This window comes from Phacochoerus africanus, chromosome X (genome assembly GCF_016906955.1).
Source record: "Phacochoerus africanus isolate WHEZ1 chromosome X, ROS_Pafr_v1, whole genome shotgun sequence".
Lineage (NCBI taxonomy): Eukaryota > Metazoa > Chordata > Mammalia > Artiodactyla > Suidae > Phacochoerus > Phacochoerus africanus.
This window is the reverse complement of record NC_062560.1, coordinates 115,792,936-115,818,657: the sequence shown is the minus strand read 5'-3', so window position 1 is coordinate 115,818,657 and position 25,722 is coordinate 115,792,936. Positions and strand designations below refer to the sequence as shown.

The following is a 25,722-nucleotide window of genomic DNA, read 5'->3' as shown; positions in this document are numbered from 1 at the left end:
GACCCTGAGTTTTCCCCAACCATCTACCTTAAGAAGAACATGGCTTTTGAAGGTAAATAACTTTGAGAGAAAATGTACTTGCTGAGCGGTTTTTTTTTTTTCCTCCTCTTACTAAATCTCAGAAACATATGTAATACACTGGAAAAACCTGAGACAGGAGAATTACTGTATTACTGCCAAAGTGACCAGTTCATTCATGCCAGAGCTGCGGTCTCTATTTATATAGCAGAGGGGAGGACAAAATAGCTAAGAGCCACCTTGACGGTAACCCTTGGTAAGTATTATGGTGGAGAGGAAAGAGCTCTGAAGTCAGAGACCTTGGCTTCAGCTCCGGCCCTGCTGTTGGCTGTGTGATCTTGGGCAGGTCATTGGCCAACTCTAAGCCTCGGTATCCACAGGTATCATGTGAAGAGAATGATATCAATCCCAGGGTTGCCAGGAAGTTTGCATGAGATCATGGACATGAAAGAACTCAGGATGAAGAAAGCCAGAAATGTCATTTTATTATTCACCCTCTGAGCTGTTACATGGGAGCAAGTGGGGTGTGCATATGGGGGACACTGGCGGCAGAGGCTTCGGGGCTTGTCGTGGGTTAAGTACTGAGCTCACGCTGGACCCCAGGCTGTCTACCAGATTGGAGAGATGAATGGGTTTGGGAAAATCTGTCATTTTATCTGGGACTATCTGCAGGGAGATCCTGCTGCTGTGTCTCGGAGCCAGCCTTGCCTTTCACCTCCAATTCGTGTAAAAGATGCTATGGACGGCCGCACGTGTGGCCTCAGCGGTTCTGTGTTGAACAGAAAGTTACTATTTCCCAGATGTCATCGACAGTGGAAGAGCTACAGTAAAGGTTCTGAGCCACTGCTGAAGCCTTGAAGGCATGGATGCGCGCCTGTCGGGTGTCAGATGCCAGGCTCCTTCTCCCGAGAGTGAGAGCAGCCAGGAACTCAGGGAATTGCATCTCAGAAATGTTCTGGATACAGAACTTACTCTAGGCCCCACTTGGGCTGGGAGAGTTTGCTTCCTAATGTGCAGAAAGTTAGTTCTTAGATTGCTCAGCAATTCCATTTGCAACCATCACTTTTTCGGAATGGAAGAATCCAATTTTCCAAGTGAAAGTATCTCCTTCATCAGGATCAGCCTGAGACCCTTTCAGCTTCCTTCCAGACTTGGAGGATGCAGAGTGCCCAGCCTCAAGCTACTCTCAATGGGTCTTGCCCACCCCATTTCCGTTTTGCTTTGGGTAGAGGAAAGAGAGAAATTGCCCATGGTCTGGGGTCAAGGCTAGGACACTTCAGGTGGAAAGGTGGGACAACCCCATTGGGTACCACAGGCTCACTTGATGTGGACGATACTGATGGAGAGTAAGGGCGCTGACTTCTGAGTAGGAGGGCAATGGGTGCAAAGGGTCAGCTGGACCCTGGACAGCTCTTTAACCATCTTCCATGCTCAGGATTACTTAACAAGTTAAAAATAAAAAAAAAAAAAAACCTGCCACAGGGCACGGGTGCCAAGGAAGAGAAGTATTGAATTTCGGGGAGAACAGCAACTTGCTCCGGACTCGGCACTCTTTCGTGGCACAAAGAGAAAAGGACGGTGAAGTCTCTGGACTCGCGGATTCGCAGGAGGAAACCATAGGCAGGTTCGCAAAAGGGAATTCTCATCTTCAGACCAAGCTTCAGTAAAAGAACAAATCTTTTCTTCTCTCCGGAGCCCGGCTTTCTGAAAAATAGGATGAGCGTGATCGGGAAGAAGTTGGCTTGGGATCCTAGGAGCCCAGGTTTGAATTCTGACTTCACCGTTCCTAGCTCTGTGACTTTGGGCAATGACCTAGCCATCCGAGCCGCACTTTCCTCATCTGTTAAAAGGGAATATTCACGATACCTTCCTCCTAAGATGCTGGTAAGGATTACCTAAGTTAAATACGGGTGAAGGCCTTAGAAGAGTGCCTGGCACATACAAGCTCAATAAATGTTAGGTCTTATTTGGTTAAAGAGGCAGTGTCTTTGCATGCAGCAGAGTGGAATTATTGTCTGGTCACCCTGCAGCTTAGCTTAGCTTAGTGGCTAAGACCAGGGACACAGGAAACTGACACTGGCACTTAGCTTGACTTTGGAAGAGTTACTTAAACTCTATTTTCCCATTTGTGAATGAGGCTAAAAACACCACCCATGGGAGTTCCCTTGTGGTGCATGGCGTTAAGGACCTGGCATTGTCACTGCCACAGCTCAGGTTGCTGCTGTGGCATGGGTTCAATCCCTGGCCAGGGAACTTCTGTAAGACGGGGGTGCGGCCCCCCAAAAAACAATCAAATGAACACCCCCTCCCCAAATCCAGCACCTGTGTTGTAGGGAGCTACTAGTTCTTATTTTGTCTCACTTCCATGATTCTGGTCATTCTCCTCACCTTCTAAAGACTTTCACGTCATGCCACTTCTGCCAGCTATTCACTGTGGTCACGTGTTGGACCTTGTCATCACCTACACAGGCGGCACTCTCTAACCACCACCTCCCAGGGTCATTGGCTTAAGTAGTCTTATCACCGCATTTCTATATAACCCAATCCCCCAATCCACCAACCTCCAGTACCTGTCACCTTCCATCTGCTTCCATATCCTTCTTCGAGCAGCTTAGATACCATGGGACCTGGTTATCATCCTTCTCTTGCAAATCCCCTCAACTCCTTTTCCTCTTTCTCCACCCACGTACTCACTTGGCAAAACCTCAACCTTGGATGAGCCTCTCCTTTTGCCTTCTCTGTGCATCACACCAACCCAGCAGCACTGGCGAAAATCACACGCAGGTGCAAACTATGACATTTAGAGTGGAGAAGCAATGAGGTCCTACTGCACAGCACAGGGAACTCTTAGCCAATCCTTGTGATAGAACATGATGGAATATGAGAAAAAGAATGTGTACATATGTATGACTGGGTCACTTTGCTGTACAGCACAAATGGGCACAACACTGTAAATCCACTATACTGTAATTTTTAAAAAGTAATACATAAAAAAGTCCTAATGGCAAAAAAAAAAAAGAAAAAAAATGAAAATCACATGAGCCAGCTGATGGTTTTCAATTAAACTCCTGACCTCAGCCTTCGGGTGGGCACTCTGAAGTCCTGCTTGTGTCCGCCCACAGCCGACTTGCTTCCCTGGTACCCAAGAAGACTCGTGCCTACTTTGCCACTCTCCTCAGCAGCCCATCCATTCTCACGCCCCGCTGATGATCTCGCTCCATAGTTAATTGAGAAAGTAGAAGTCATCTGATTAGTATGCTTCGGACTCCCCACACACAAGCCTGCCAAGCCATTTGCATCTGTGTCCTTATTCTTTTGTCCGCTTTCAGTGGTAGAATGTCCCCTCCTCCTAGCAGATGTCATAGCTGCCCTGCGTCCTTTCTCTATTCCCAATGACTTCACCCACGACGCCATCCTCATCCTCCGTCGTTGGTCTCTTCGTCTTTGTCTAGGCTCTAGTTTTTTTTTTTTTTAAAGACCTTCTCCACCCCACTAGTCTCTTTAGCTAACACCTCATTTTCGTTCACTCCGCCCCATGCTAAGCTTCTCCAAGAAGCTGCGGACTCCATGGTCTCCGCTGCCTCGTCTCCCATTCCCTCTTCGACCCACCCAACCTGCCTTCCATCCACATGCTATACCTGCTCTTCACGAGGGTCTCAAAATCTGATGCCACATCTGATAGAAATGTGTCTGGCCTTCTCTTCCTTGACCTCTTGGAAGCCTCTGAGCCAGCTGATCACTTGCTGTGTTTGGAAACATTCTCCTCTTTCGGTTTCGGAAAGGCCACGCTCCTGGCTCGCCTCCCACGGGGACCGCGCCGTCTCACTGGGCCGCGCCACGGCCCAGCTTCTACGTTTCGGCGCACACCAAGACTCTGTCCTCTGCCCAACTCTCTTCTCTGCCCAGGGCATCATTCAATGGCTTTAAACGTCATTTGTATATGGCTCAATCTGGAACGTTTACCCAAGCCCCCCTTCGTGACCTCCATAGCGACATACACAACTGTGGAGAGGTGTCCATCGCCAAGGCCTCGGGACTGAACACGGCCCAGAGTTGTGTTCCGAACGATCTTCTTCAGCACATGGACCAGTCTCCACCCAGTTGCTCCAGCAGGAAATGGAAGAGCTCGCTGCCCCCCCACCGCCGTCTGACCCAGGCTGCCGTCTCCGGCTTCTGGGCTCCCCTGGTCCCTGTCTTTCTGCAGTCTCTCCTCTCCACGGCAGCTTCTGTGGCCTCTTAGCCTGCAAATATTTTGTTTTTTCCTTTTTCCCCCCAAGTGGACTCTATCTTTCCCCCTAGACTAGAAACTCTCTGAGAGCAGGGACCAAGGCAGTGTTATACACGACTGTGTTTATAGCTGGATGAATGAAAGAGCCCTGGGTCTGGCAAAGAGCAATCTCCGTGTTACTACCTGAGACGCTGAAACAATGTGCAATGAATCAGTGTCAGTTTCTTCACATAAAAAAACAAATCAAATTCATGGAGGTCCCATTGTGGCACAGTGGAAATGAGTCCGACTAGGAACCATGAGGACGCAGGTTTGATCCCTGTCCTTGCTCAGAGGGTTAAGGATCCGGCGTTGCCATGAGCTGTGGTGTAGGTTGAAGACGTGGCTTGGATCCGGCATTGCTGTGGCTGTGGTGTAGGCCAGCGGCTGTAGCTCCAATTCGACCACTAGCCTGGGAACCTCCATATGTGGAGGGAGCGGCCCTAAAAAGACAAAAGACAAAAAAAAAATCAAATTCATGAAACATTTTGCACTGTAAGTTTTGAAGACTCACTTCCACCCTCCCGGTGGTGCCTGCCTCATGGGGTGTGCAAGTGCACGAGGGGACTGGGCCATACTGCAGGGGCGGGAGGAGGCTCCTGGTCATTTTATTCAGAGCCCTAGGACGTTACCCCCCTCCCAGTCCCCACATCTTGCTGCCTCCCTCTGCCCAGAGCCACAGCGGCAGGATAGGTGAGGGGGCTGTTGGCATAGCCCAATACCCACTCCCCACCCTGTCACCTCCTCTCTGCGTGGCAACCTCATCCCCTTGCCCCTTGCATGCTTTCCAAGCCTTCAGCACCCCCGCCCCTTACTGGGGATGCAGAGTGGACCCGTGGACAGTGAAATGCTAATCTTCACTGTGTTAAATTGGAATTGGTTTTGATGGTTTACATTTAGTGGAATTGATGGTTCTGACAATAGTATGACACTGTGAAGGCTGCTGTGTGATGTGAAGGCAAGTCCTTCTGCCTTTCTGAGACTCAGTCTACTCATCTACAAAATGGGGAGAGTCATTCATTCATTCATTCCCTGTGTCCTGCCCACCTCTCACGTAAGTCACCTAGGACGTCCTCACCCGTGTACCACAAGGTCATTGTGGGGACTGAGCAGGTGGCAGAGTGTGGTATCTGGCCCGTTGCCACCACCCATGCATGTCATTGCTGCTATTTGGGGGCCCCTGAACAATTTAAAGCATCGGGGTTTTAGTAATTCTAAGGCTTACAATGTAAAAATGTATGAATTCTTGCAAAGTACTTAAGGGACTTTATAATCCTGAATCAGCAGAGCTCAACCCCTTGGGCAGAGGCTTCCATGAAGCCTGCAAGAGCCACCCCTAAGATTCTGGGTTTTGGGGGGGGCCTACGCCACAGCCACAGCAACACGGGATCCGAGCTGCTTCTGCCACCTACACCACAGCTCACGGCAATGCCGGATCCTTGACCCATTGATCAAGGCCAGGGATCGAACCCGCAACCTCATGGTTCCTAGTCGGATTCATTTCCTCTGCGCCACAGTGGGAACTCCCCACCCTAAGGCTCTTGAATCAGCGCTAAATCTAGCTGCTCGCTTGCGCACGGCCAAACAAAATCATTTGTACTCGATCGGCAGAGAGACGTTCACCCCGTCCTTTTTCAATGCTCTTTTATGGTGCCCAGCATGTGCTCACTTATTCCTTCGACACTTATGTGCTGAGCTCTGTGCCAGGTACGGCTGAGCTGGGGGGCGGGGAGGGGGTGCTGGGGGCGCACCCCTCTGTCTCGGCCATCATGGAGCTGACATGCTCCTGAGGCCTGTGTGCGGCGCTCACGCTGACCCCACACCAAAGCGTAACCAGCCACGCGGGGCCGTGGTGGCCGCCCTTGCTTCTCAAACACAGCGGGAGCAGAGCCCAAAGCACCCGCGCGTCCTCCTCAACGGCACTTCTTGCTGCCTCTCTGTGCCGGTCTTAGTGGGGCTACTTTCCATTAGAATGGAAATCCTAAGTATTTACATACACTATTTCATTTAATCCCCACAGAAATCCAACAACGTGGGCACAATTTTGATCCTCATCTTACAAATGAGGCCACTGAAGTATAGAAACGTGGCCAAGGTCCTGAAGCTCCTAAGTGATGGAGCTGGATTCGAACCCAGGCCAGAAAGATCCTCCCGTCACAAGCCCTCCTCCCACGACTGTCTCCATGTGGCAGTTTCTACTGACAGCACTTTCAAACCTAGCCCAGAGTCCTAGCCTTTGGCATCAGGTGGCATTTTCTGTGACTGCTGCGTCCCGGGGTAGCCCTGTGTTCTAGGCTGGAAACTGACAACATCTGGGAAAGAGCAAGCTAATCCCCGTGACTTTGCTCATTTTCCTGCTTCGCCTTGGTTATCGCGCTGAAATCCAGCTCAGGTTAAAGAACTCAGTAGAGTTTTAACAGCAAAGTAAGAAAATGGGCCAAACATTTCCCGAGATGCCAAGCACATGGGCTCTTTGAGACTAAACGGAAACAAATTCTAAGGGCAAAAATCCTAAATTTTAGAAATGAGGGTCGTTTCAGTGGCTGGGGATCCTAGTTTTTACACAAGCTTCTCAAGTTTGTTCTCAGGATGCAGAGACGTGTTATCAGAGGCAGAGGCAGGTACTTACTTTCGGCTGCAAGGCTGGCACCAGCAGATCCACCATCTGGGGGGAAATAGATTTTCTTAACTAGAAAGGAAGAAAAGACGATTGGAAATGAAATCTGGGGCTGGGTTACCAAGTGCCCAGGAGCTCCCCAGGGACCCCAAGTCGCTGCCCCTCAGACATGTGACATTTTCTTTTATCAGATGCTGCAAAAACAGGTGAGCTTCTGTTTCTAAGGCCCTTTGGGTTTTGTCCCCAGGGGTCACTGACTTCCTCAAAGATGTATGACCTCTGTCACGGATCAGTATGAAGATACCAGCTTTAGTAAAAGGGGGCGAAGGGTTTGCAGCAGTTGAGACTTGAGTGGTCAACATTTGTTTGCGAACATATCTAGAGCTTTCGGGAATAAGATAACGCCTGCATTATGGTTTTGCTACCATGTGCCTGGCATATAGTAGGCGCTAACTAAAAATTTGCTTAATTGGATTTGAACTACGTCAGCTTATGTCTGGGAGGCGATGATTTGAGCCACATGTGTTCTAACCAACTGTCGAGACAGGGCTCTGCCGTGTGTACGCGCGAGCATATATCCACCCACTGTTGGCCTAATTTTCCCTCTGAATCCAGGAGAAGATTTTTGGGAAAAAAAAAAAAAAAGAGTATGGGGTGGGACTTTTCATAGGTTTCCCAAGCACGACATTTTTTTATGATTTACACTTAAGTACATTTCCTAATCAAACTCTGGCGATGACAGAGTGGAGTTTTAATGGGAAATTTGTTTTTGTCATGAGGATAGATGCCAGCGCCTGACTTAGGTAGGCCATGCCCAGCAGGCTCTTTGTGTGCTATATATACTTAGTTCAGAAGTAAAGGCAAATGAAACTAGAACACACCCTCACACCATGCACAAAAATAAACTCAAAATGGCTGAAAAACTTAAATATACGACAGGACACCATCAAACGCCTAGAAGAAAACATAGGCAAAACACTCTCTGACATCAACATCATGAATATTTTCTCAGGTCGGTCTCCCAAAGCAATCGAAATTAGAGCAAAAATAAACCCATGGGACCTCATCAAACTGAAAAGCTTTTGCATAGCAAAGGAAATCAAAAAGAAAACAAAAAGACAACTTACAGAATGGGAGAAAACAGTTTCAAATGATGCAACCGACAAGGGCTTAATCTCTAGAATATATAAACAACTTATACAACCCAACAGCAAAAAAGCCAATCAATCAATGGAAAAATGGACAAAAGACCTGAATAGACATTTCTCCAAAGAAGATATACAGATGGCCAACAAACACATGAAAAAATGCTCAACATCGCTGGTTATAAGAGAAATGCAAATCAAAACTACCATGAGATATCACCTCACACCAGTCAGAATGGCCATCATTAATAAATCCACAAATAACAAGTGCTGGAGGGGCTGTGGAGAAAAGGGAACCCTCCTGCACTGTTGGTGGGAATGTCAACTGGTACAGCCACTATGGAGAACAATTTGGAGATACCTTAGAAATCTATACATAGAACTTCCATATGACCCCGCAATCCCACTCTTGGGCATCTATCCGGACAAAACTCTACTTAAAAGAGACACGTGCACCTGCATGTTCATTGCAGCACTATTCACAATAGCCAAGACATGGAAACAACCTAAATGTCCATCGACAGATGATTGGATTCGGAAGAGGTGGTATATATACACAATGGAATACTACTCAGCCATAAAAAAGAATGACATGATGCCATTTGCAGCAACATGGATGGAGCTAGAGAATCTCATCCTGAGTGAAATGAGCCAGAAAGACAAAGACAAATACCATATGATATCACTTATAACTGGAATCTAATATCCAGCACAAATGAACATCTCCTTAGAAAAGAAAATCATGGACTTGGAGAAGAGACTTGTGGCTGCCTGATGGGAGGGGGAGGGAGTGGGAGGGATCGGGAGCTTGGGGTTATCAGACACAATTTAGAATAGATTTACAAGGAGATCCTGCTGAATAGCACTGAGAACTTTGTCTAGATACTCATGTTGCAACAGAAGAAAGGCTGGGGGAAAAATGTAATTGTAATGTATACATGTAAGGATAACCTGACCCCCTTGCTGTACAGTGGGAAAAAAAAAAAATCACCTAAAAAAAAAAAAAAGGAAGTAAAGGCAGCTTTGGCATTCCCATCATGGTTCAGCGGTTAACAAACCCGACTAGCATCCATGAGGACGCAGGTTCGATCCCTGACCTTGCTCCATGGGTTAAGGACCCGGCATTGCTGTGAGCTGTGGTGTAGGTCGCACACACGGCTCGGATCCCGTGTTGCTGTGACCCTGGCGTAGGCCGGCAGCTGTAGCTCTGATTGGACCCCTAGCCTGGGAACTTCCATACGCCATGGGTGCAGCCCTAAAAAAACAAACAAAAAAAACAACAACAACAAAAAAGCAAAGGCAACTTCTAGCAAGTTCTTGCAGGCAAGGAACACTAGAACCACAGATATATATGGAACAGGGAGCTGTCGAAGAAAATTCCTCCAGGGTGCAGAAGGCCAAAGGATGCAGACTTGGCCCCACGAAACTATGAACTATTACTACCGATATTTCGTGTGAAAGGCCAATCTTACAGCAGAGGGGCTTGCTCTTTGGGTGAAAGTACACCCAGGCCAATTCTTCCCCATCCGTTTACAAAGAAGGGGGTCTTGCTTTTCTATGGGTATTTTGAATCTAGTAGGTGCTGATTCAATATCTGTTGGGTGAGTGAGTCAATGAAATGGTGAACGAGCCTTAAGGACTTTTCCCTTGGGGGAGGGGGGCGGTCAGGGAGCAGAAGCCCCAGACAGCCAGCACTGCCGCGGTCTCCAGGCAGCAAGGGGGCTGCCTCCACAGCTGCCCTGTGTTGGCTGGCCCAGGAGTCTGGCATTGTGGCCAGTTGCCAACCTGTTGGGAGGATAGAGTTTGGAGCCTGCAGGTACATCACAGAGTTCTGTTTGCACGTGGATGACTTGCTGGCTCACAGTGAGGTGAATGCGGTACCCTAAGATGTTAGGCAGCAGCCTGTCATTTTTCTAGGGTGAGTCCAAGTCGGCAGACTCGGGGTGGCTATTCTGGGCCAAGTGCATCTGGCTGGTTTTCTCTGTAAGCCTTTAGTCATTAAAAAGGGAGGGTCGGCGCAGCCTAGAGAGGATATACAGAAGGCTTCAGCAGAACATCCTGCCCTCCAGAAGCCCCGGGTCTGGAGTAGTACCGATTAATCTCGGCACCCCATCTCTGGCCAACTGACTCTCAACCACAACCCATCGAGGCGATCCTCCAAGTACTCGGAGGCGTTTCCTTACAGGGGGCTGAGCTGGGAGGCAGGTTCAAGAGCAATCCGGTGCTTCCGACGGTCTGGGCAGAGCTGCACGCCTCCCACTTGGCAGATTCCTGAGGATGCGCAAGGCATCTCTCTTGCTGGAGCAGACTCAGGAGAGGCTCATATTTCCCATCAGGCTGGGGCTCTGGAACCAAGTGCCCAGTGGAGAAGGCATGAGGGTAGCCAGGCTCTGGGAAGCTGGGGCTGGCGAGGGAGGAGAAATGCCGCAGCTCGCTGGGCTGAACGGAGGGGCTCCCGGTCAGAGACAGTGGGTACTGATCCACCGCCAGGGGACCAGATCCGCTCAAGCTGCAGCTGGCGGCACCATTTGCAAAAGATGCTTCCGGCTGTGGCTTTGTCCACGGAGAAGAGAAACGCCACTGATTTGGAGGCATGGCACTATCTGGGAAGGAAAGATTTAGAAGACAGATGTATTTATTGCTTTCAAAATGGGATTAGCTTCATCTGTTTCTGGTTGATATATACTATTTTTAATGTGAAAAATATAGAAAATGTAAAAAAAAAATTACCCTAAGCATAATATCCAGAGACTGCTGTTGTCTACCCTTAGGTGTAACTTCTTTGTAGATTTTGTGTCTATTCGTGTGTGCATTGTCATATCATATATTGTTTTTGAGGTCACTTTCCTGTTACTGAAATATCTGAAACATCCTCCCATAGCAATGAGCAGAGCCAACACCAGCTTTTTAAATGGCTGCACAGGGAGTTCCCGTCGTGGCGCAGTGGTTGACGAATCCAACTAGGAACCATGAGGTTGCGGGTTCGGTCCCTGCCCTTGCTCAGTGGGTTAACGATCCGGCGTTGCCGTGAGCTGTGGTGTAGGTCGCAGACGCGGCTCGGATCCCACGTTGCTGTGGCTCTGGCGTAGGCCGGTGGCTACAGCTCCGATTCAACCCCTAGCCTGGGAACCTCCATATGCCTCGGGAGCGGCCCAAGAAATAGCAACAACAACAACAGACAAAAGACAAAAAGACAAAAAATAAATAAAAAAATAAAAAAAAATAAATGGCTGCACAGGATCCCATCAAAAGGCAGCAGCGTGACTAGCAAGCATGGTGCCCGGGCAGCTTGGTTATTTCCATTTTTTCAATATTAGCGTTGGGGGAGTTCCCATCGTGGCTCAGCAGAAACGAATCTGACTAGCATCCATGAGGACGCAGCTTTGAGCCCTGGCCTTGCTCAGTGGGTTAAGGATCCAGCGTTGCCATGAGCTGTAGCGTAGGTTGCAGACACAGCTCGGATCCTGCGTTGCTGTGGCTGTGGTGTAGGCCGGCGGCTGTAGCTCCGATTCGACCCCTAGCCTGGGAACCTCCACATGCCATAGATGCAGCCCTAAAAAAATAGCAATAACAAAAAAATTAGCATTGGGACGACCACCTTCATACACTCCTCTTTGTACACCCTCCCCCTTTTTTTTGCTGTGTCCACTGCATGCAGAAATTCCCAAGCCAGGGATCGAACCTGTGCCATAGCAATGACCTGAGCCACAGCAGTGACAATCCTGGCTCCCCAACTCGCTGAGCCACTAGGGAACTCCAACATCTTTGTACCTTGTCCACCTTGCTCCTTAAGGAAACTTTTCTAAAAGTAGAATTACTTAAAGGTGATTGGTGCTTGTTTGTTGCCCTTGTTTGGCTTTATTTTATAGCTGGTGTTTGGAATACACTGAACAGGTGGACTCCACAGAATTTCATAAAGGGTTTAACACTTGCCTGCGTGACACAAGTCTACAGGTTGAAAGCCCACTTACAAGCCTTCCTCTTTTTTTTTTTTTTTTTTTTGCCTTTTTAGGGCCGCACCCATGGCATTTGGAAGTTCCCAGGCTAGGGGTCCAATTGGAACTGCAGCTGCCAGCCACTGCCACAGCCACAGTCGTGCCAGGTCCCAGCAGCATCTGCAACCTACACCACAGCTCACGGCAATGCTGGATCCTTAACCCACTGAGCAGGGCCGGGGGTCAAACCCACATCCTCATGGATATTAGTCAGGTTCGTTACCTCTGAGCCACAACAGAAACTCAGAAACCCCATTTTCAAGGGGGGCAGCTGGGACATGAGGATGTTAAGAGACCAAGTTAGCAAAGCAGATGCACCAAGGAGGTAGCTGAGCTGGAGGCATCAGTGATGGAAAGGAAGTGGTGGCAAAAGCAAAACGCTCGAGGTCAAGTGGTGACTCAGTGTCTTCTCGCCAAGTTCTCGTGGACGAGCTCGCGGGAATGGAGTCTCTTTTGGTCTCAGAGACACTATTCAAATGATGCCATTAACAGCTGCTGAATCGGAGCACTCGAAAAGTTGAGGGCTGCTCACGACACGAACAGATGTTTTCCACATTCTCAGCACCCATCAGCCAAGGGAGAGATGGGGGCGAGCCCTCTGGCAGATGGTGCCTAAAGCCTGGAGGTTCTCATCGGCCAAGATAATGAAGGAGGGGCCGTGGGTGTGGAGACAGAGGAAGGCTGGAGGGCTGAAGAGGCCGTCTGTCTGGTCCCCTTCCCCTCCTCGCGCGCCTCTCCCGGCTCTCGAGTGTTCGATTTGCCTGGCTTCTGTACAAGATCAAAAGGTCTGAGTGGTCTGCCCACGGCTTTTCATGCGGCACAGACAATGAGGGCCAAACAAGCCCCCGTCTACACCGCACAGACATTCTGGCCAACCTTCCGCTGGCTCACAGCCAGCAACGGCCAGTGTGGCCTCTTCCAGTGAAGCCAAGGGCAAAGAAACACATATCGATATTTGTTCCTGGGGGAGTTTCTGCTGTGGCTCAGCGGAAATGAGCCCAACTAGTATGAGGATGCGGGTTCAATCCCTGGCCCCACTCAGTGGGTTAAGGATCTGGTGTTGCCACAAGCTACGGTGTAGCTCGCAGACGCGGCTCAGATCCCGCATTGCTGTGGCTGTGGCATAGGCCAGTACCTGCAGCTCCTCTTAGACCCCTGGCCTGGGAACTTCATATGCCACAGGTGTGGCCCTAAAAAGCAAAAATAAATTTAAAAATTAAATTAAAATATTAAAAAAAATAGAGAATAAAAGATTTGTTCCTGGGGCTGATTGCTCCTTTTGAAAACTGTTATCTCTGGGCTAATACGATTCAGGGCGCTGTGCAGCACAGAGTGGCTGAGCTGGCTAATCACTGCCCGTGCTTCCTGAATGAGGATACTGCATGTCCTAAGGCTAAATGCGAAGCAATGAGAAGCCTCTGACAACTGGACCGTTGCCAACTGAACTGGCCTTCCAGACCTCGTGCATATGACCAAGGTTTTGGATGCAGGAAATGTGGAAGGCAGGGCCCCAGCATGTTTTGAATATCTCTTTTAAAAACCTGTTTCCTTTCCAGAATTATCTGACTGAAGCATTAAGGGGAGTAGGCAGTGTGCCCCTGTCCAAGGTCCTGTTTGGTCCCTGAGTGCACCGGGGCACAGTTTGGATGGGAGCACGGGGGGAGGCCCAAAGTGTCCCACTCCAGAATTCACAGCAACCCGAGAGTGGGGACTGGGTAGCCCGGGGAAAGCCACCTTTTCAGAGCAGGCTTGGATGTGGCAGCCGGTGGAACGAGACCCTGGGTTTTGGTGGGCTTCTTTCTCAGGCTTCTTGGGCAAAGTGCTCCAGCAACTGTGCCCAACTACCCTGTGAGCCGGAGAAGGTATATGTTAAACCGTAGCCTGGACAGGCTCAAGGCTGCTGAAATCCCCAATGTCCTTTTTAAAGGGAGATAATTCGAAGATGCTTTCAGCTTGTGTTTTCTTTTCTACAAGTAGGGCCCGTATACATTATACATGAGTCAATAAAAAAATAACTCTGATTTGGGAAAAGCAGCCAGGAGATTCGACGGCATTTCCTGGCCACACGGGTCCCAGTGTTCGGCCTGACAGAGCACCCTTAGATGGTAGCCCGTGAAAGGGAGCCTGTTCTCGGCAAGGCTTAGCCGGGGCCTCGCTGGGGCCAGGGGGCCTGGGACTGGCCTGCAGGGGTTGGGCAGATGCTAATGGTCAGCGATGAAGAGCCACTTTATAGATGTCCCGCCACTGTCGAAGCTGCGACCATCTCCTGTAACGCTTCCAGCGGGAGCCCCTGGGGACCTGTCTTCTCTCGGGGCCCTCTCCCTGGAGGCAGCAGAGCTGAGAAGAGCCTTGACTCCTAACTGCGATAAGACAGGCCTTGAAGAAGGCAGCCTGTCACTTGACAATCATTTGCTCAGTGCACAGCCCACTCTGCCAGGGCGACATCAGCAGACATGGAAACAGGGCCGTGGCCACGCAGCAGAAGGCCCTGCACAGCTGCGAGGCTGACAGTGAGCCTGAGGTTTCGCAGGCAGACCCTCGTTTCCCCTGCAGCCAGACACAAACACGCCCAGCCTTCCCACCCCCACCCCAGAAACAGCTCCCGCCCACATGGATGGCATGCACTACATGCCACTTGACAGGCGGGACAGCACTGGTTCCTCCTATAGGTCGATCGCCCTCGGTTTGGCAGACGAGGAAACAGAGGCCCAGACGGATGACCTGGAGCCCTGAGATCACGCGGTTAATCGATGGCGGCGGAGCTGGCGTGGCCCCAGGCTGCCTGGTTCGAAAGCCAGACACAGAGGATCCTCTCTCTATAGGGACTCCATCTGTGACAGACATCGGCACCCTGGCAGCCAAGTCACAATTTCACGCATGCACGCGATATTTCTGGAGCGCCTACCGGGCGGCAGGCATCGAGCTGGGTACTCGGAAAACAGCACCTAACCGACCGAGTCCCTGCTGCCCCAGAAGTCAGAGTCGAGGCGGGTGAGAGGAGACAAGAACGAAACACAGAAATATATCATATGCCCTGTGAGGACACATGCTAAGGAGAAGTAAGAGGGGGTGAGACAGAGAGTGACAGGATGGGGGCTTCTATTTTTAAAGTGGATTGTTCAGCGAAGGCCTCTCTGAAGAGCTGACATGCGGATGGAGACTCGAATGATGAGAGAGGAAGTCATGCAGTTATCTGGGGAGAGAGCATTTCAGGCAGAAGGGAGAGGAAGTGCAAAGGGCCTGAGGCAGGATTGTCCCTGGCGTGTTCTACAAAGAGCGAGCAGGCTAGACTGGAGGCGAGGAGCCGGAAATGGTAGGTTACGAGATCAGAAAAATAACAGGGGCCGAGAGGATGCTGGGCCCCCTGAGACTTCAGATTTGATTCCAAGCGTGATGAGAAGCTATTAGAAGGCTTTAGGAGTTCCTGTCGTGGCGCAGTGGTTAACGAATCCGACTAGGAACCATGAGGTTGCGGGTTCGGTCCCTGCCCTTGCTCAGTGGGTTAAGGATCCGGCGTTGCCGTGAGCTGTGGTGTAGGTTGCAGATGCGGCTCAGGTCCCGCGTTGCTGTGGCTCTGGCGTAGGCTGGTGGCTACAGCTCCGATTCGACCCCTAGCCTGGGAACCTCCATATGCCGCGGGAGTGGCCCAAGAAATAGCAAAAAAAAAAAAAAAAAGTCATCAAAAAAAGGCTTTAAACACAAAAATGATTTTCTTTTTAATGGCATTATTCTTCCTGCTACCTTGAGAACAGACTGAGCAAGGGCAGAAGCAGGGAGACCGATGAAGAGGCTACTGCAAAAATCCAGTGCTGCGGGGCGGGGACACGATGGCTTCTCAGACCAAGGGAGTAGCAGTGGAGGTGAGGAGACTCGCTTAGAGCTTGCATATATTTTCAAAGTAGAACTTACAGAATTGTTCAAAGGATGGGATGTGGGGTATGGATAGAGGGAGTCAGATGCTAGTTAATTGGAAGGATGCAGCTGCCATTTATGGACACGGGGAGAGTACGGACAGAGCGGGGTGGGAGTGGGGAAGGGGGGTGGATAAGAGTTCAGCTTGGGACCTGTTCGGGTTGAGAGCCCTATGAGCTATGTGAGATGATGGTATCAAGTAGGAAGCTGTGTATAGGTCTGAAACCCAGTCTAGAGCTATGCCTTGGGATTGAGCAGCATATAGATGGTATTTAAGAACAAGAGACTGGACGAGATCCCCAGGGACTGAGGGTAGAAGGAGAAATTGTCTGAAATGGAAGTCCTGGGGCCCTCAAATGTTTAAAGAGTTGAAGAATGGGGGAAAAAAAAAAAAAGGAGTTCCCGCTGTGGTGTGATAGGTTAAGAATCCCACTGCAACGGCTCAGATCACTGCAGAGGCATGGGTTTGATCTCTGGCCCAGTACAGTGGGTTAAGGATCCAGCACTGCTGCAGTGGCTTGGACTCAATTCCTGTTGCAGGTGTGGTCATTAAAAAAAAAAAGAGAGAGTTGAGAGTTCCCATTATGGTGCAGCAGAAACGAATCCGACTAGGAACTATGAGGGTGTGGGTTCGATCCCTGGCCTTGCCCAGTGGGTTAAGGATCCGGCATTGCCATGGGCTGTGGTGTAGGTCGCAGACGAGGCTCGGATCCCAAGTGGCTGTGGCTGTGGCATAGGCTGGCAGCTCCAGCTCTGATTGGACCCCTAGCCTGGGAACCTCCATATGCCATGGGTGCGGCCCTAAAAAAAAAATAAAAACAAAGACGAAAACGACAAAAGACCGGAAAAAAAAAAAAAAAAGAGTTGAAGAGGACTTCCAGCAAGAGAGACTGAGAAGGGATGGTAGGCAGGGGCTATAGGAGGAAAACCCTGAGCGTGTGATAGTGTGGAATCTGCGTGAAGAAGATACTTGCAAGAGGGGAGAGCAAAGCCACTGCAGCCACTGCTGCGATGGGTCACATTAGATGACGCCAGAGAAGGACCCTTTGCCTTGGAAAGTAGAGGTCCCCAGCTAACCTGGATAAGAGTGGTTTTGAGGAGTGGTGAGAAAGAACCCATGAGTAGAGTGGATTCAAGAGAGCAGGAGAGGAGTTCCCGCTGTGGGGCAACAGGACCGGCGGCGTCTCTGCAGCTCCAGGACGCAGGTTCAATCCCTGGCCCGGCACAGTGGGTTAAAAGATCTGGTGTTGCCACAGCTGTGGCATAGGCCACAACTGCGGCTCAGATCTGATCCCTGGCTTAGGAACTGCATCCGCCACGGGGTGGCCGAAAAAGAAAGAAAAAGCTAGAGAGCAGGAGAGGCGGGAAGCGGGCAGAGCGCGAGGACACGCTTACAAGCCTTACTGCAGAATGAAGCCCAGAAATGAGCCAAGAGGCCAAGGGTTGGTGTTATTTCAGGGTGGGTTTACCAGGCAAGCAGGCTGGAGGAAGCGAGGCGCTAATGAATTGCTGGTGCTGACAAGGGAGTGACGAATAATCCAAACCAGCGTGTTCCGAACTGACCCAGTCCAACAGCCAAAGTGGGCAGACTCGTCTCTGGGTTTTGACCCCGCCGAGGAGGAGCTGGTTAGATCCTCTGAATCCCGCTCACCACCTACCCTTTCCCCCAAGGACTCAACCTCAGCCATTCCTGCTTCTGCTCTGAAGTACTGAGCACACTTTGGACAGCACTGCCCTGCTTTCCACCGAGGCCCCAGCACCCAGGGCTTCCTTTAGCACCTGCTGCTACTGCGCTCCCTTCTGCGTGTTTCCCGAACTCCCAAGAGTCTCTGAGAATCATGACACCTGACTGCAAAAGTTCCTTCTAGGACAGAAGTCAAAGCTGTAGCAGAAAATATAGCAAGTCCTTGTCCAGACCCAAAGAGTCTGGCCAGCCAGGGTGACGGCGTCTGAAAACAGGTGAGCTCGTCAGCCACAGGCAGGGGCCCCCTTGGAGGCCTGTACATCGTCCAGTGGGACCAAGGCGACCCACACACCAGCTCGGCCATAAATCCTCCAGACCTTGCTCTGTTTTCACGTTTCAAAAAGGTGATGAGAAGCCATTTCCGCGCACATCCAGGTGGCAGGGTGACCTCTCCACCTGGCACAGCTGGCACAATGCCAGGACCCAGGGGTACATTTGGGAGCCCAGGAAAATATTTGAAAACCCCAAGAAAAATGAGTATAAAAATGATAATGAATATATAAAAATGAATCCACCCCAGATTAGATTTTTTTTTTTGGTCTTTTTGTCTTCTTAGGGCTGCACCTGCAGTATATGGAGGTTCCCGGACTAGGGGTCGAATGGGAGCTGTGGCTGCCGGCCTATGCCACAGCCACAGCCACAGCAACTTGGGATCCGAGCTGCGTCTGGGACCTACACCACAGTTCACGGCAACACTGGATCCTTAACCCACCGAGCGAGGCCAGGGATCGAACCTGCATCCTCATGGATACTAACTAGCCGGGTTTGTTAACCACTAAGCTACAACGGGAATTCCTAGATTTGTTTTTATACCAATGCAGTCACAAAATGTCCTTGTTCACTTGGAGGGAGGGGCCTGTGGAGGCAATCAGGTCCAGGGGCCAGGAAGGTCACAGGGCAGTGCTTGCCAGCTTCATTTTCACGGCTGTCTCCAGACCTGGATATTTCGATGAGCATCTTTTGACATAGCTCTCTTGAAGTAATTGTTTTGAGAAGAAAGAATGCTTATTTTTTTTTTTATAATTACCCAATAGTAGGAGTTCCCATTGTGGCTCGGTGGTAATGACCCCAACTAGTATCCATGAGGATGTGGGTTCAATCACTGGCCTCGCTCAAACGGTTAAGGATCCTTCATTGCCGTGAGCTGTGGTGTAGGTTGCAGATGTGGCTCAGATCTGGTGTTGCTGTGGCTGTGGTGTAGGCCGGCAGCTGCAGCTCTGATTCGACCCCTAGCCTGGCAACTTCCATATGCTGCAGGTGCAGCCCTGAAAAAGCAAAAAAAAAAAAAAACCCAATAGGTGTGCAACAGGCACCCCTTTTGCTTTGAAGGGTTGGGAGAGGAATGCGGCAAGACCTTTCATCTGCCCCCCTCTGGCCCCACCCCTGCTCCCCAGAGCATTCCTTATTGATGGAGAGGCAGCCGGGCACAGGTACAGTGTGCTCCTGCCTTGTCAGCCCCTGGTAGCAGCAGCAGTGGTCATGATAGCAATACTGATCATGGCGATAATAGTGAACAATTGTGACCCTGGGTAGTGAGCCCAGCCTTTAAGACAATGGAAATAGGTAAACCAGTTCGATTTAACAGTGAGAAAGGCGCGTGGCTTCTCACCAGACAGCGTGTTGCACCCTCAGCAGAGGTACACACGGTCTAAGAGGATCGAGGGCATGAGAATGGGTCTTTCCGTGAAGGCCCGATAGAAAATTCCAGCCCCTCCCTCCTGACGTGCTCACCATTCCTCAGGATCACATCTCCGCTGCGGCCGGAAGGGCTCAGTCCCTGGGGGCTCCTGACAGTGCCCAGCGCTCTGGAGAAGTGCTCATCCACCACGCTGCTGATGTCCCCTTGGAAATAGGTAAAAAGGACACAGCGGGAATTCCATTCAGTCTTGATGGGGCTCTGCCTCTGGACAGTGGTTTTCCTTACTTCTTCCATCGTCATGCAAGGGGACAGGGGATAGCTGCGGACCAAACACAAAATGTCACTGGCACTCTTTTTCCAAGTGGCTCGGCACTACTTTGGATGAGCGGCATCCTTAAGGGCAAGCAGTTTGCTCCCAAGGGCCAGGCTCTCTCTCTGGGACCCCAAGGGAAACAAGACAGCTCTACAACTAGATGAAGGGACCCTCTCTTACAAATGAGAAAAATTCTCTGGGAACATGGTTAGAAGAGCAGAGGAGTTCCCACTGTGGCTCAGGGGGTTAAGAAGCGACTGCAGTGGCACGGGTTCTAATTCTGGCCCGGCACAGTGGGTTAAGGATCTGGCGTTGCCTCAGCTGTCATGTAGGTGGCAGCTGCCGCTTGGATAATCCCTGGCCCAGGAACTTCCGTATGCCGTGGGTGCAGCTGAAATAAGCAAATAAAGTTCTCCCTCCCTTAAAAAAACAAAAAGCATCAGGAAATGGGGGAGAAAGAAGACTGAGGCCCAGAGTGGAGGAACTTGCATTCTATGGAAGTGCCTGCATTTCCCCGGAACTACGTGGAGATGCCCTTGGACAAGGGCACAAGCGCCCCAGCGGACTTGGCTAAGTGCCCCAGGGCAGTTTCAGGGTCCCTAAGAAGCATCTCCTGGATGCTGCCGTCTACATGCCGTGGTGTCCCGCACGCACCCCACCCCACCCCCCATCTTAGAAACTAGCGGTTATAAACCACACCAGTCCCAAGGCCTCTAGACCGACGTACTGTCAACCAAATGCAAAAGACACTCTTCACACTAATACGTTGCAGCAACATTGGGGAAAAGCCCCTGAAAAACTGTCGATTGTTAGCTCTGCTCACCGCACTTCCTCTGGGTCTAGAATGGTGCCTGCAATCCAGCTCAAGAGTGAGCAATGCTGAATTGCCTTAAACTTAGCCTCCGTCGTGGGATCCTAGCTGTGGGCTCCCTGAGGCAGAGGCTGTCCTTTTGCACCCAGGACCTGGCACAGAGCGGGCACTGGAAACAGGCTGTGGCCTTCCTTTACTAGGAAGTAAGCGGGCTGGAGGCTTTATTACCTGTGGTCATCCAATCGGACTTGCCCTGCGCTCTGGCTAAAGATGCGTTGAATCTATTCATTCTGATGCATGTAATAAACATGGCTTGAATTTAATAGCCTGTCTCCCTCTCTAGTCTCTGAGATCCTTGAGGATGGGGCCCATTTCTTGGTCATTTTTTTTATCCTTAGCACCCAACACTAAGTAAACAATGGCTGAGTAAGGGAATGCCGTTTCATGCAGAAAAACACAAGGGAGGAGTTCCCATCCTGTCTCAGTGGTTAACGAATCCAACTAGGAACCACAAGGTTGCACGTTCGATCCCTGGCCTTGCTCAGTGGGTTAAGGATCCGGCGTGGCCGTGAGCTGTGGTGTAGGTCGCAGATGCGACTTGGATCTGGTGTTGCTGTGGCTGTGGTATAGGCCGGCGGCTTCAGCTCCGATTTGACCCCTAGCCTGGGAACCTCCATATGCCAAGAAATGGCAAAAAAAAAAAGAAAAGAAAAGAAAAAAGAAAAACACAAGGAATCACACCAATTAGGAGTCGGAGGACCTGGAATTTTCCTTGGCTGCCTGTGGGACTTTGAAGGAATCACGGGGCCTCTTTGGGCTTCACATGCCTCTTGGATAAAATGAAGGCATGGAGGTATATGAATTTCGCAGCCTTCTTTTACGGCTCTGCTAGACGTGTCAGCAGATGATGATGGCAACATTAGGAGGGAATCCGGCTGCGAGCCGGGGACCCTTACTTAGAAGAAGGTCTCCTTTCAGCATCCTTCTAGCCCCAGTCACGGCTGGATTCTGTTGTCTGCAGAAGCCTTTGATGGAGCAAGTCAACCTGTTTCACCCAGGGTGACAGCCATGCGCAACATGACAAATGAATCCACTCTATCCTCACTTCAAAACCCATGGGAACATCCGCTTTGAAAAACTGTTTGTCGCTTTCTTCTAAAGTTAAAGGTGTGCTTCCCGTGTGAGCCAGCAACCCCTCTCGAGGTACACAGCACAACCAAGAGAAGCGAAAACAGATGTCCACCCGAAGACTTCTACATGTGTGTTCCCGGCGGCCTCATTTGTAATAGCCCCCAGAGTGGAAACAGCACACATATCCACCACCAGGAGAACAAATAAACGAGCTGTGACATTCTCATACAATGGAATGTTCTTCAGCACTAAAAAGGCACAGGCTACTGATCCACCCAACGGCAAGGATGAATCACGAAAACATTAAGCTGAGTGACAAAAGCCAGACACAAGAGACCACATATTATATGATGCCATTTACATGAAACAGACACAAATAACCTATGGTGATAAAAGTCAGAACAGCGGTTGCCTGTGGCGTGGAGCTTGGGGAGGGGCGGGAGGGACCTCTCAGGGGTGTTAGAAATGTTTTCCACCGGCCGGGGGTGTGGGGGGGGGGGGCAGCGGTGTAAAGGTTACACGCGGATATCGACATTTGTCGAAACTGATCAAGTTGTACACTTTAAGACCTGTGCATTTCACTGAAGGTAGATGATTCCTCAGTGAAGAACCACATGATGTGTTCAGATACTTGAACTTGTAGAAATAAAGTGAAGACAACCTTGAGTGAGTTATGGGAAAAATCACAGACAAGTGCTGGATGATGCTCTTACTCATATGTGGAATTTTCAAGAGCCAAACTTGTAAAAATAGAAAATAAAATGGTCATTCCCAGGGGATGGGAGGCAGGACAGCTGTCATGGAAGGGTACAAACTTGCAGTAAGTGATGAATAAGCCCTAGAGATCAAAGGCACAGTGCAGTGCATGCAGACAATACTATATGTATTATAGTCGTTGAACTTGCTGAGAGACTAGAACTTAATCATTTCCAACTACTCAAAAGAAAGGATAATTATGCATCATGATAGAGGTGCTATTATCACTACAACATAGAAATTTGTCAATGAACATACTGTATGCCTTAAATCTACACAACGCTATAGTCAAATATATTTCAAAAGATAGCAAATCAAATAAAGCAATGGCCTTATGAGTTATAAAGTAATGAGAAATGTGGACGCGGTGTTTTTTGTAAAGCTGCAGTATAACAGAAGACCTACTGAATGCCAGAAGCTCCACGTATATTTGCTCCAATATTTACAACCCTAAGAGTAGGTCTTACTATTCCCATTTTACAGATGAGCAAACTTGGGCTTGGAGCAGGGAAATCAAGGGCCCAGGCTATGCGGCTAGGTGGGTGCAGAGGTGGGGTTGGAACGCAGGTGCCTCAATTCAACGTCTGTCTTTCCCATCATCCCTTTCTGACAACCTGATGGGACTAACAGTCCCGTCCCTTCCGTGGGACTCACGTCAGGACCCTGGCTCCCTGGAGGGCAGGCCGGCCGGCCGGCGTGTGCTAAAAGCCTCTACCTGCAAGGGCTGCTTAGCACCTGTGTGGGTTTTGCCCTGTTACCCTCTTGCCAGAGGCCACTGCTCTAGCTCAGGTTCGACCCAGCCTACCGTCCGTCTTTGCTAAGTCTCTCTGAAGCCACGAGAAGCAGCCGGCCAGACCCGTGGGACATCAGGGCCGTGAAGCACACTCCTAGCCGCCTTGGGCAGAGACCACAGGCCAAGTGGCCACAGCCGGGAAAGCCAAGAGCCCGAGCAGGTCAGAGCAACGCCTCGGCTCCCTCACCTGGCGGGCTCGGACTTTCCACAACTGCGGGTCCCAAATAAACCACAAGTCCTACCTCTGCCCCTCTTTTCCTCACCGAACAGGTGGACACACCCTCAACAGACAGCCCTGGCTTTACATCTCTGGATCCAGTTCGCAGCAGTTCCCTGGGCGGTCCTCGGACCTCGGGGGAGAGGATCCGTATTTGAGGGCTATTCGAATTCTGAGAACTGGAATCTGGTTTAATCCTTTGCAGAACCGCATCTCACAGCACATCTGGAGAAATTGGAGCGGTTCTAGCTCCACTGGGGCCCGCCGCGGGGGTCTCTATTCAGGAGGGAATGGTCGGGGTGGGTCTGGCTTAGGAGGGGCCGCCGCAAAGCTGGGACGGAGGGGAGAGCGGGGTGGAAGAAAGGGTGGGACATTCCTGGACAAGATGTTTCTGGATCAGTGCCTGGCTTTGTAGTGAAAGCCTCTTGCAGAAGAAAAAACAAAAACAAAAAAGCAAAAACCAGGGCCAAGCTTGGCCACCTGTGCCGTTCCAACCGCAAAACTCCAAAAGTCCACCTTGGTTTGCCGTTTCCCCAGCGCACTAAACATAAAGGCACCGAGTAGGCATCGAAATACTGCCGAGTCCTCCGTGCAAATATTTTAACACGGAATCCGATCCCAGCAGTTTGGTCGGTCTGCCGACCTGGACATGCTTGCCACCTTTCTGCGAAATGGTACCCAGCACCCTGCGGGCCCGCATGGGGCGTCTGAGAGGTTGGCACAATGATGGCTTGCAACGAAAGCCCCAAAGGCTTCGGATCTCCCTGGGCAAAGGATGTGACGCCCCTCTCCGGACTCCCCCCGCCCCGGCCTCGATTCCTCCCCAGCTGAATTTCCATCCCTCCTGCCTCCCCGAAGCCTCCACCTTCTCTTACCTTAACTCTCGACCATCGGCTGAGACAGAGCAAGGCGAGCCGCTGGGGCTGCGCAAAGAGGTGCGTCTCGAATGCCAGAGCTGCCTGGCCCCCTTTAGAGCCGCTCAGTGCTGGCCCAAGGGGGACCCGGCGGTTCCGTGCCCTCCCCTCGCTACTCTCTAGCAGAGCCTATACGAGGCATTTCCTGCTAGCTATCTATTAAGAATGTGGAAAATGTACTCCAACGAGTCAATCGGGTTGGGCTCCTGCAGGAATGAGGAAAATAGGTAGTTCTTTTCTATTTCTTTCTTTTTGCATTAAAAAAAAAGCACTTAGCCATATTGTCTCTTCAGGTGGGCGGCCAACTGTTTGCCTGGAAACCACACACAGAGTAGGAGCATCTAAAGCAGCAGTGGTGGGGCTGGGATCGACTGATGTGCCTGGCAGTCTTGGGAAGGGAGAGGATCAATTCGGCTGGTCACTCGTTTCTTCCTCTGCCCCGTGGGAAGAGAAGGGGAGCCCAGCTCCCTAGGGTTCTGGACTTTTCTCAGGCTTCCGTGGGCCCCCGGAGGGGTTGAGGGCTTCTTTGAATCTGCAATAGATGAGGCAGATCAGGAATCCACTGGATGGAGGTTTGGAGCAAAGAAGTCCCAAGCCTCATTTCGACACATCTTCACTATTATGTCAATAAGTGGCAGCATCATTCAGACCCCAAAGCCTGGCTTTCTCCTTGGCTCCTCCCATTCTCTGTTTCTAGCATATTAATTTAACAGACATTTATTAAACACCTACTATATGCCAGGTGCTCTTCTGGGAGTTCTATACCATAGGGCACAAAACAGAGCAAACCCTTGTCTTTTCAGAATAAGCACACCCGCGTTTTGTGTGTGTGTGTGGTGGGGGTACATAGATGCGTGTGTGTCCTGTGGACTGTCAGGTGGAGTCAGTACTATAGCGAGAAGTGGAATCAGGGAAAAGAAGCCAGGACAGGCAATAGGAAGTGTCTCATTTACACAGGGCGGTCTCGAAAGAATTTTCTGATAAGATGACCCTTGAGCAGCACCCTGAGGGAACACCCTGTTAACACCTGCTCTCCTGATACGGGGGGAACCTCTGATGCAAAAGGTGAGATCACGCTCGGCCTGTTCACGGGTGGACGAGGAGGCTCACGTGGCTGGAAGGGGGAGCGAGGAGCGACAGGGCCACGGCACAGCGGGCCTCCCCGGCCACCCTTCGCCGGTGGACTTTTCCTCTAAGTGAGAAGGAAACCCATTGCAGAGGTTGGAGCATCCACACATCTTGAAACGCAAATCCTTCCAGCGCATTCCTATCTGCCCTCCGTGGCCACCTGGTCCAAACCGCCATCGCCATCGCTCCTCCTCGGGTCCCCTGCCACCTCACTGACTCTACTTCCATCATCTCTGATCTGTCATCCCAAGACATGCACAGTGACCATCTGAGAATGTGCATTAAGTCCTGTCCCTCCTCGTTGACTAACTTCTAGTGGCTT

The 25,722-nt window shown here is 50.6% G+C and overlaps 1 protein-coding gene across 2 annotated transcripts; it reads right to left on the bottom strand.

Moving 5' to 3' along the window:
• Window positions 1-492: 492 nt before the first annotated feature.
• Window positions 493-24,821, bottom strand: VGLL1 (vestigial like family member 1). 2 transcript variants are annotated; one of them, XM_047765643.1, is made up of 5 exons: window positions 24,234-24,821; window positions 19,430-19,656; window positions 10,231-10,650; window positions 6,915-6,974; window positions 493-1,722 (listed from the first exon to the last, which is right to left on the bottom strand). In XM_047765643.1, exons 2-5 carry the CDS (start codon window positions 19,635-19,637, stop codon window positions 1,679-1,681), a joined length of 732 nt encoding a protein of 243 aa, XP_047621599.1. In that variant the 5' UTR covers window positions 19,638-19,656; window positions 24,234-24,821; the 3' UTR covers window positions 493-1,678. The 2 variants fall into 2 exon arrangements, with proteins under 2 accessions (XP_047621599.1, XP_047621600.1); XM_047765644.1 differs by lacking the exon at window positions 24,234-24,821 and having other exon boundaries at window positions 19,430-19,712.
• Window positions 24,822-25,722: the final 901 nt, after the last annotated feature.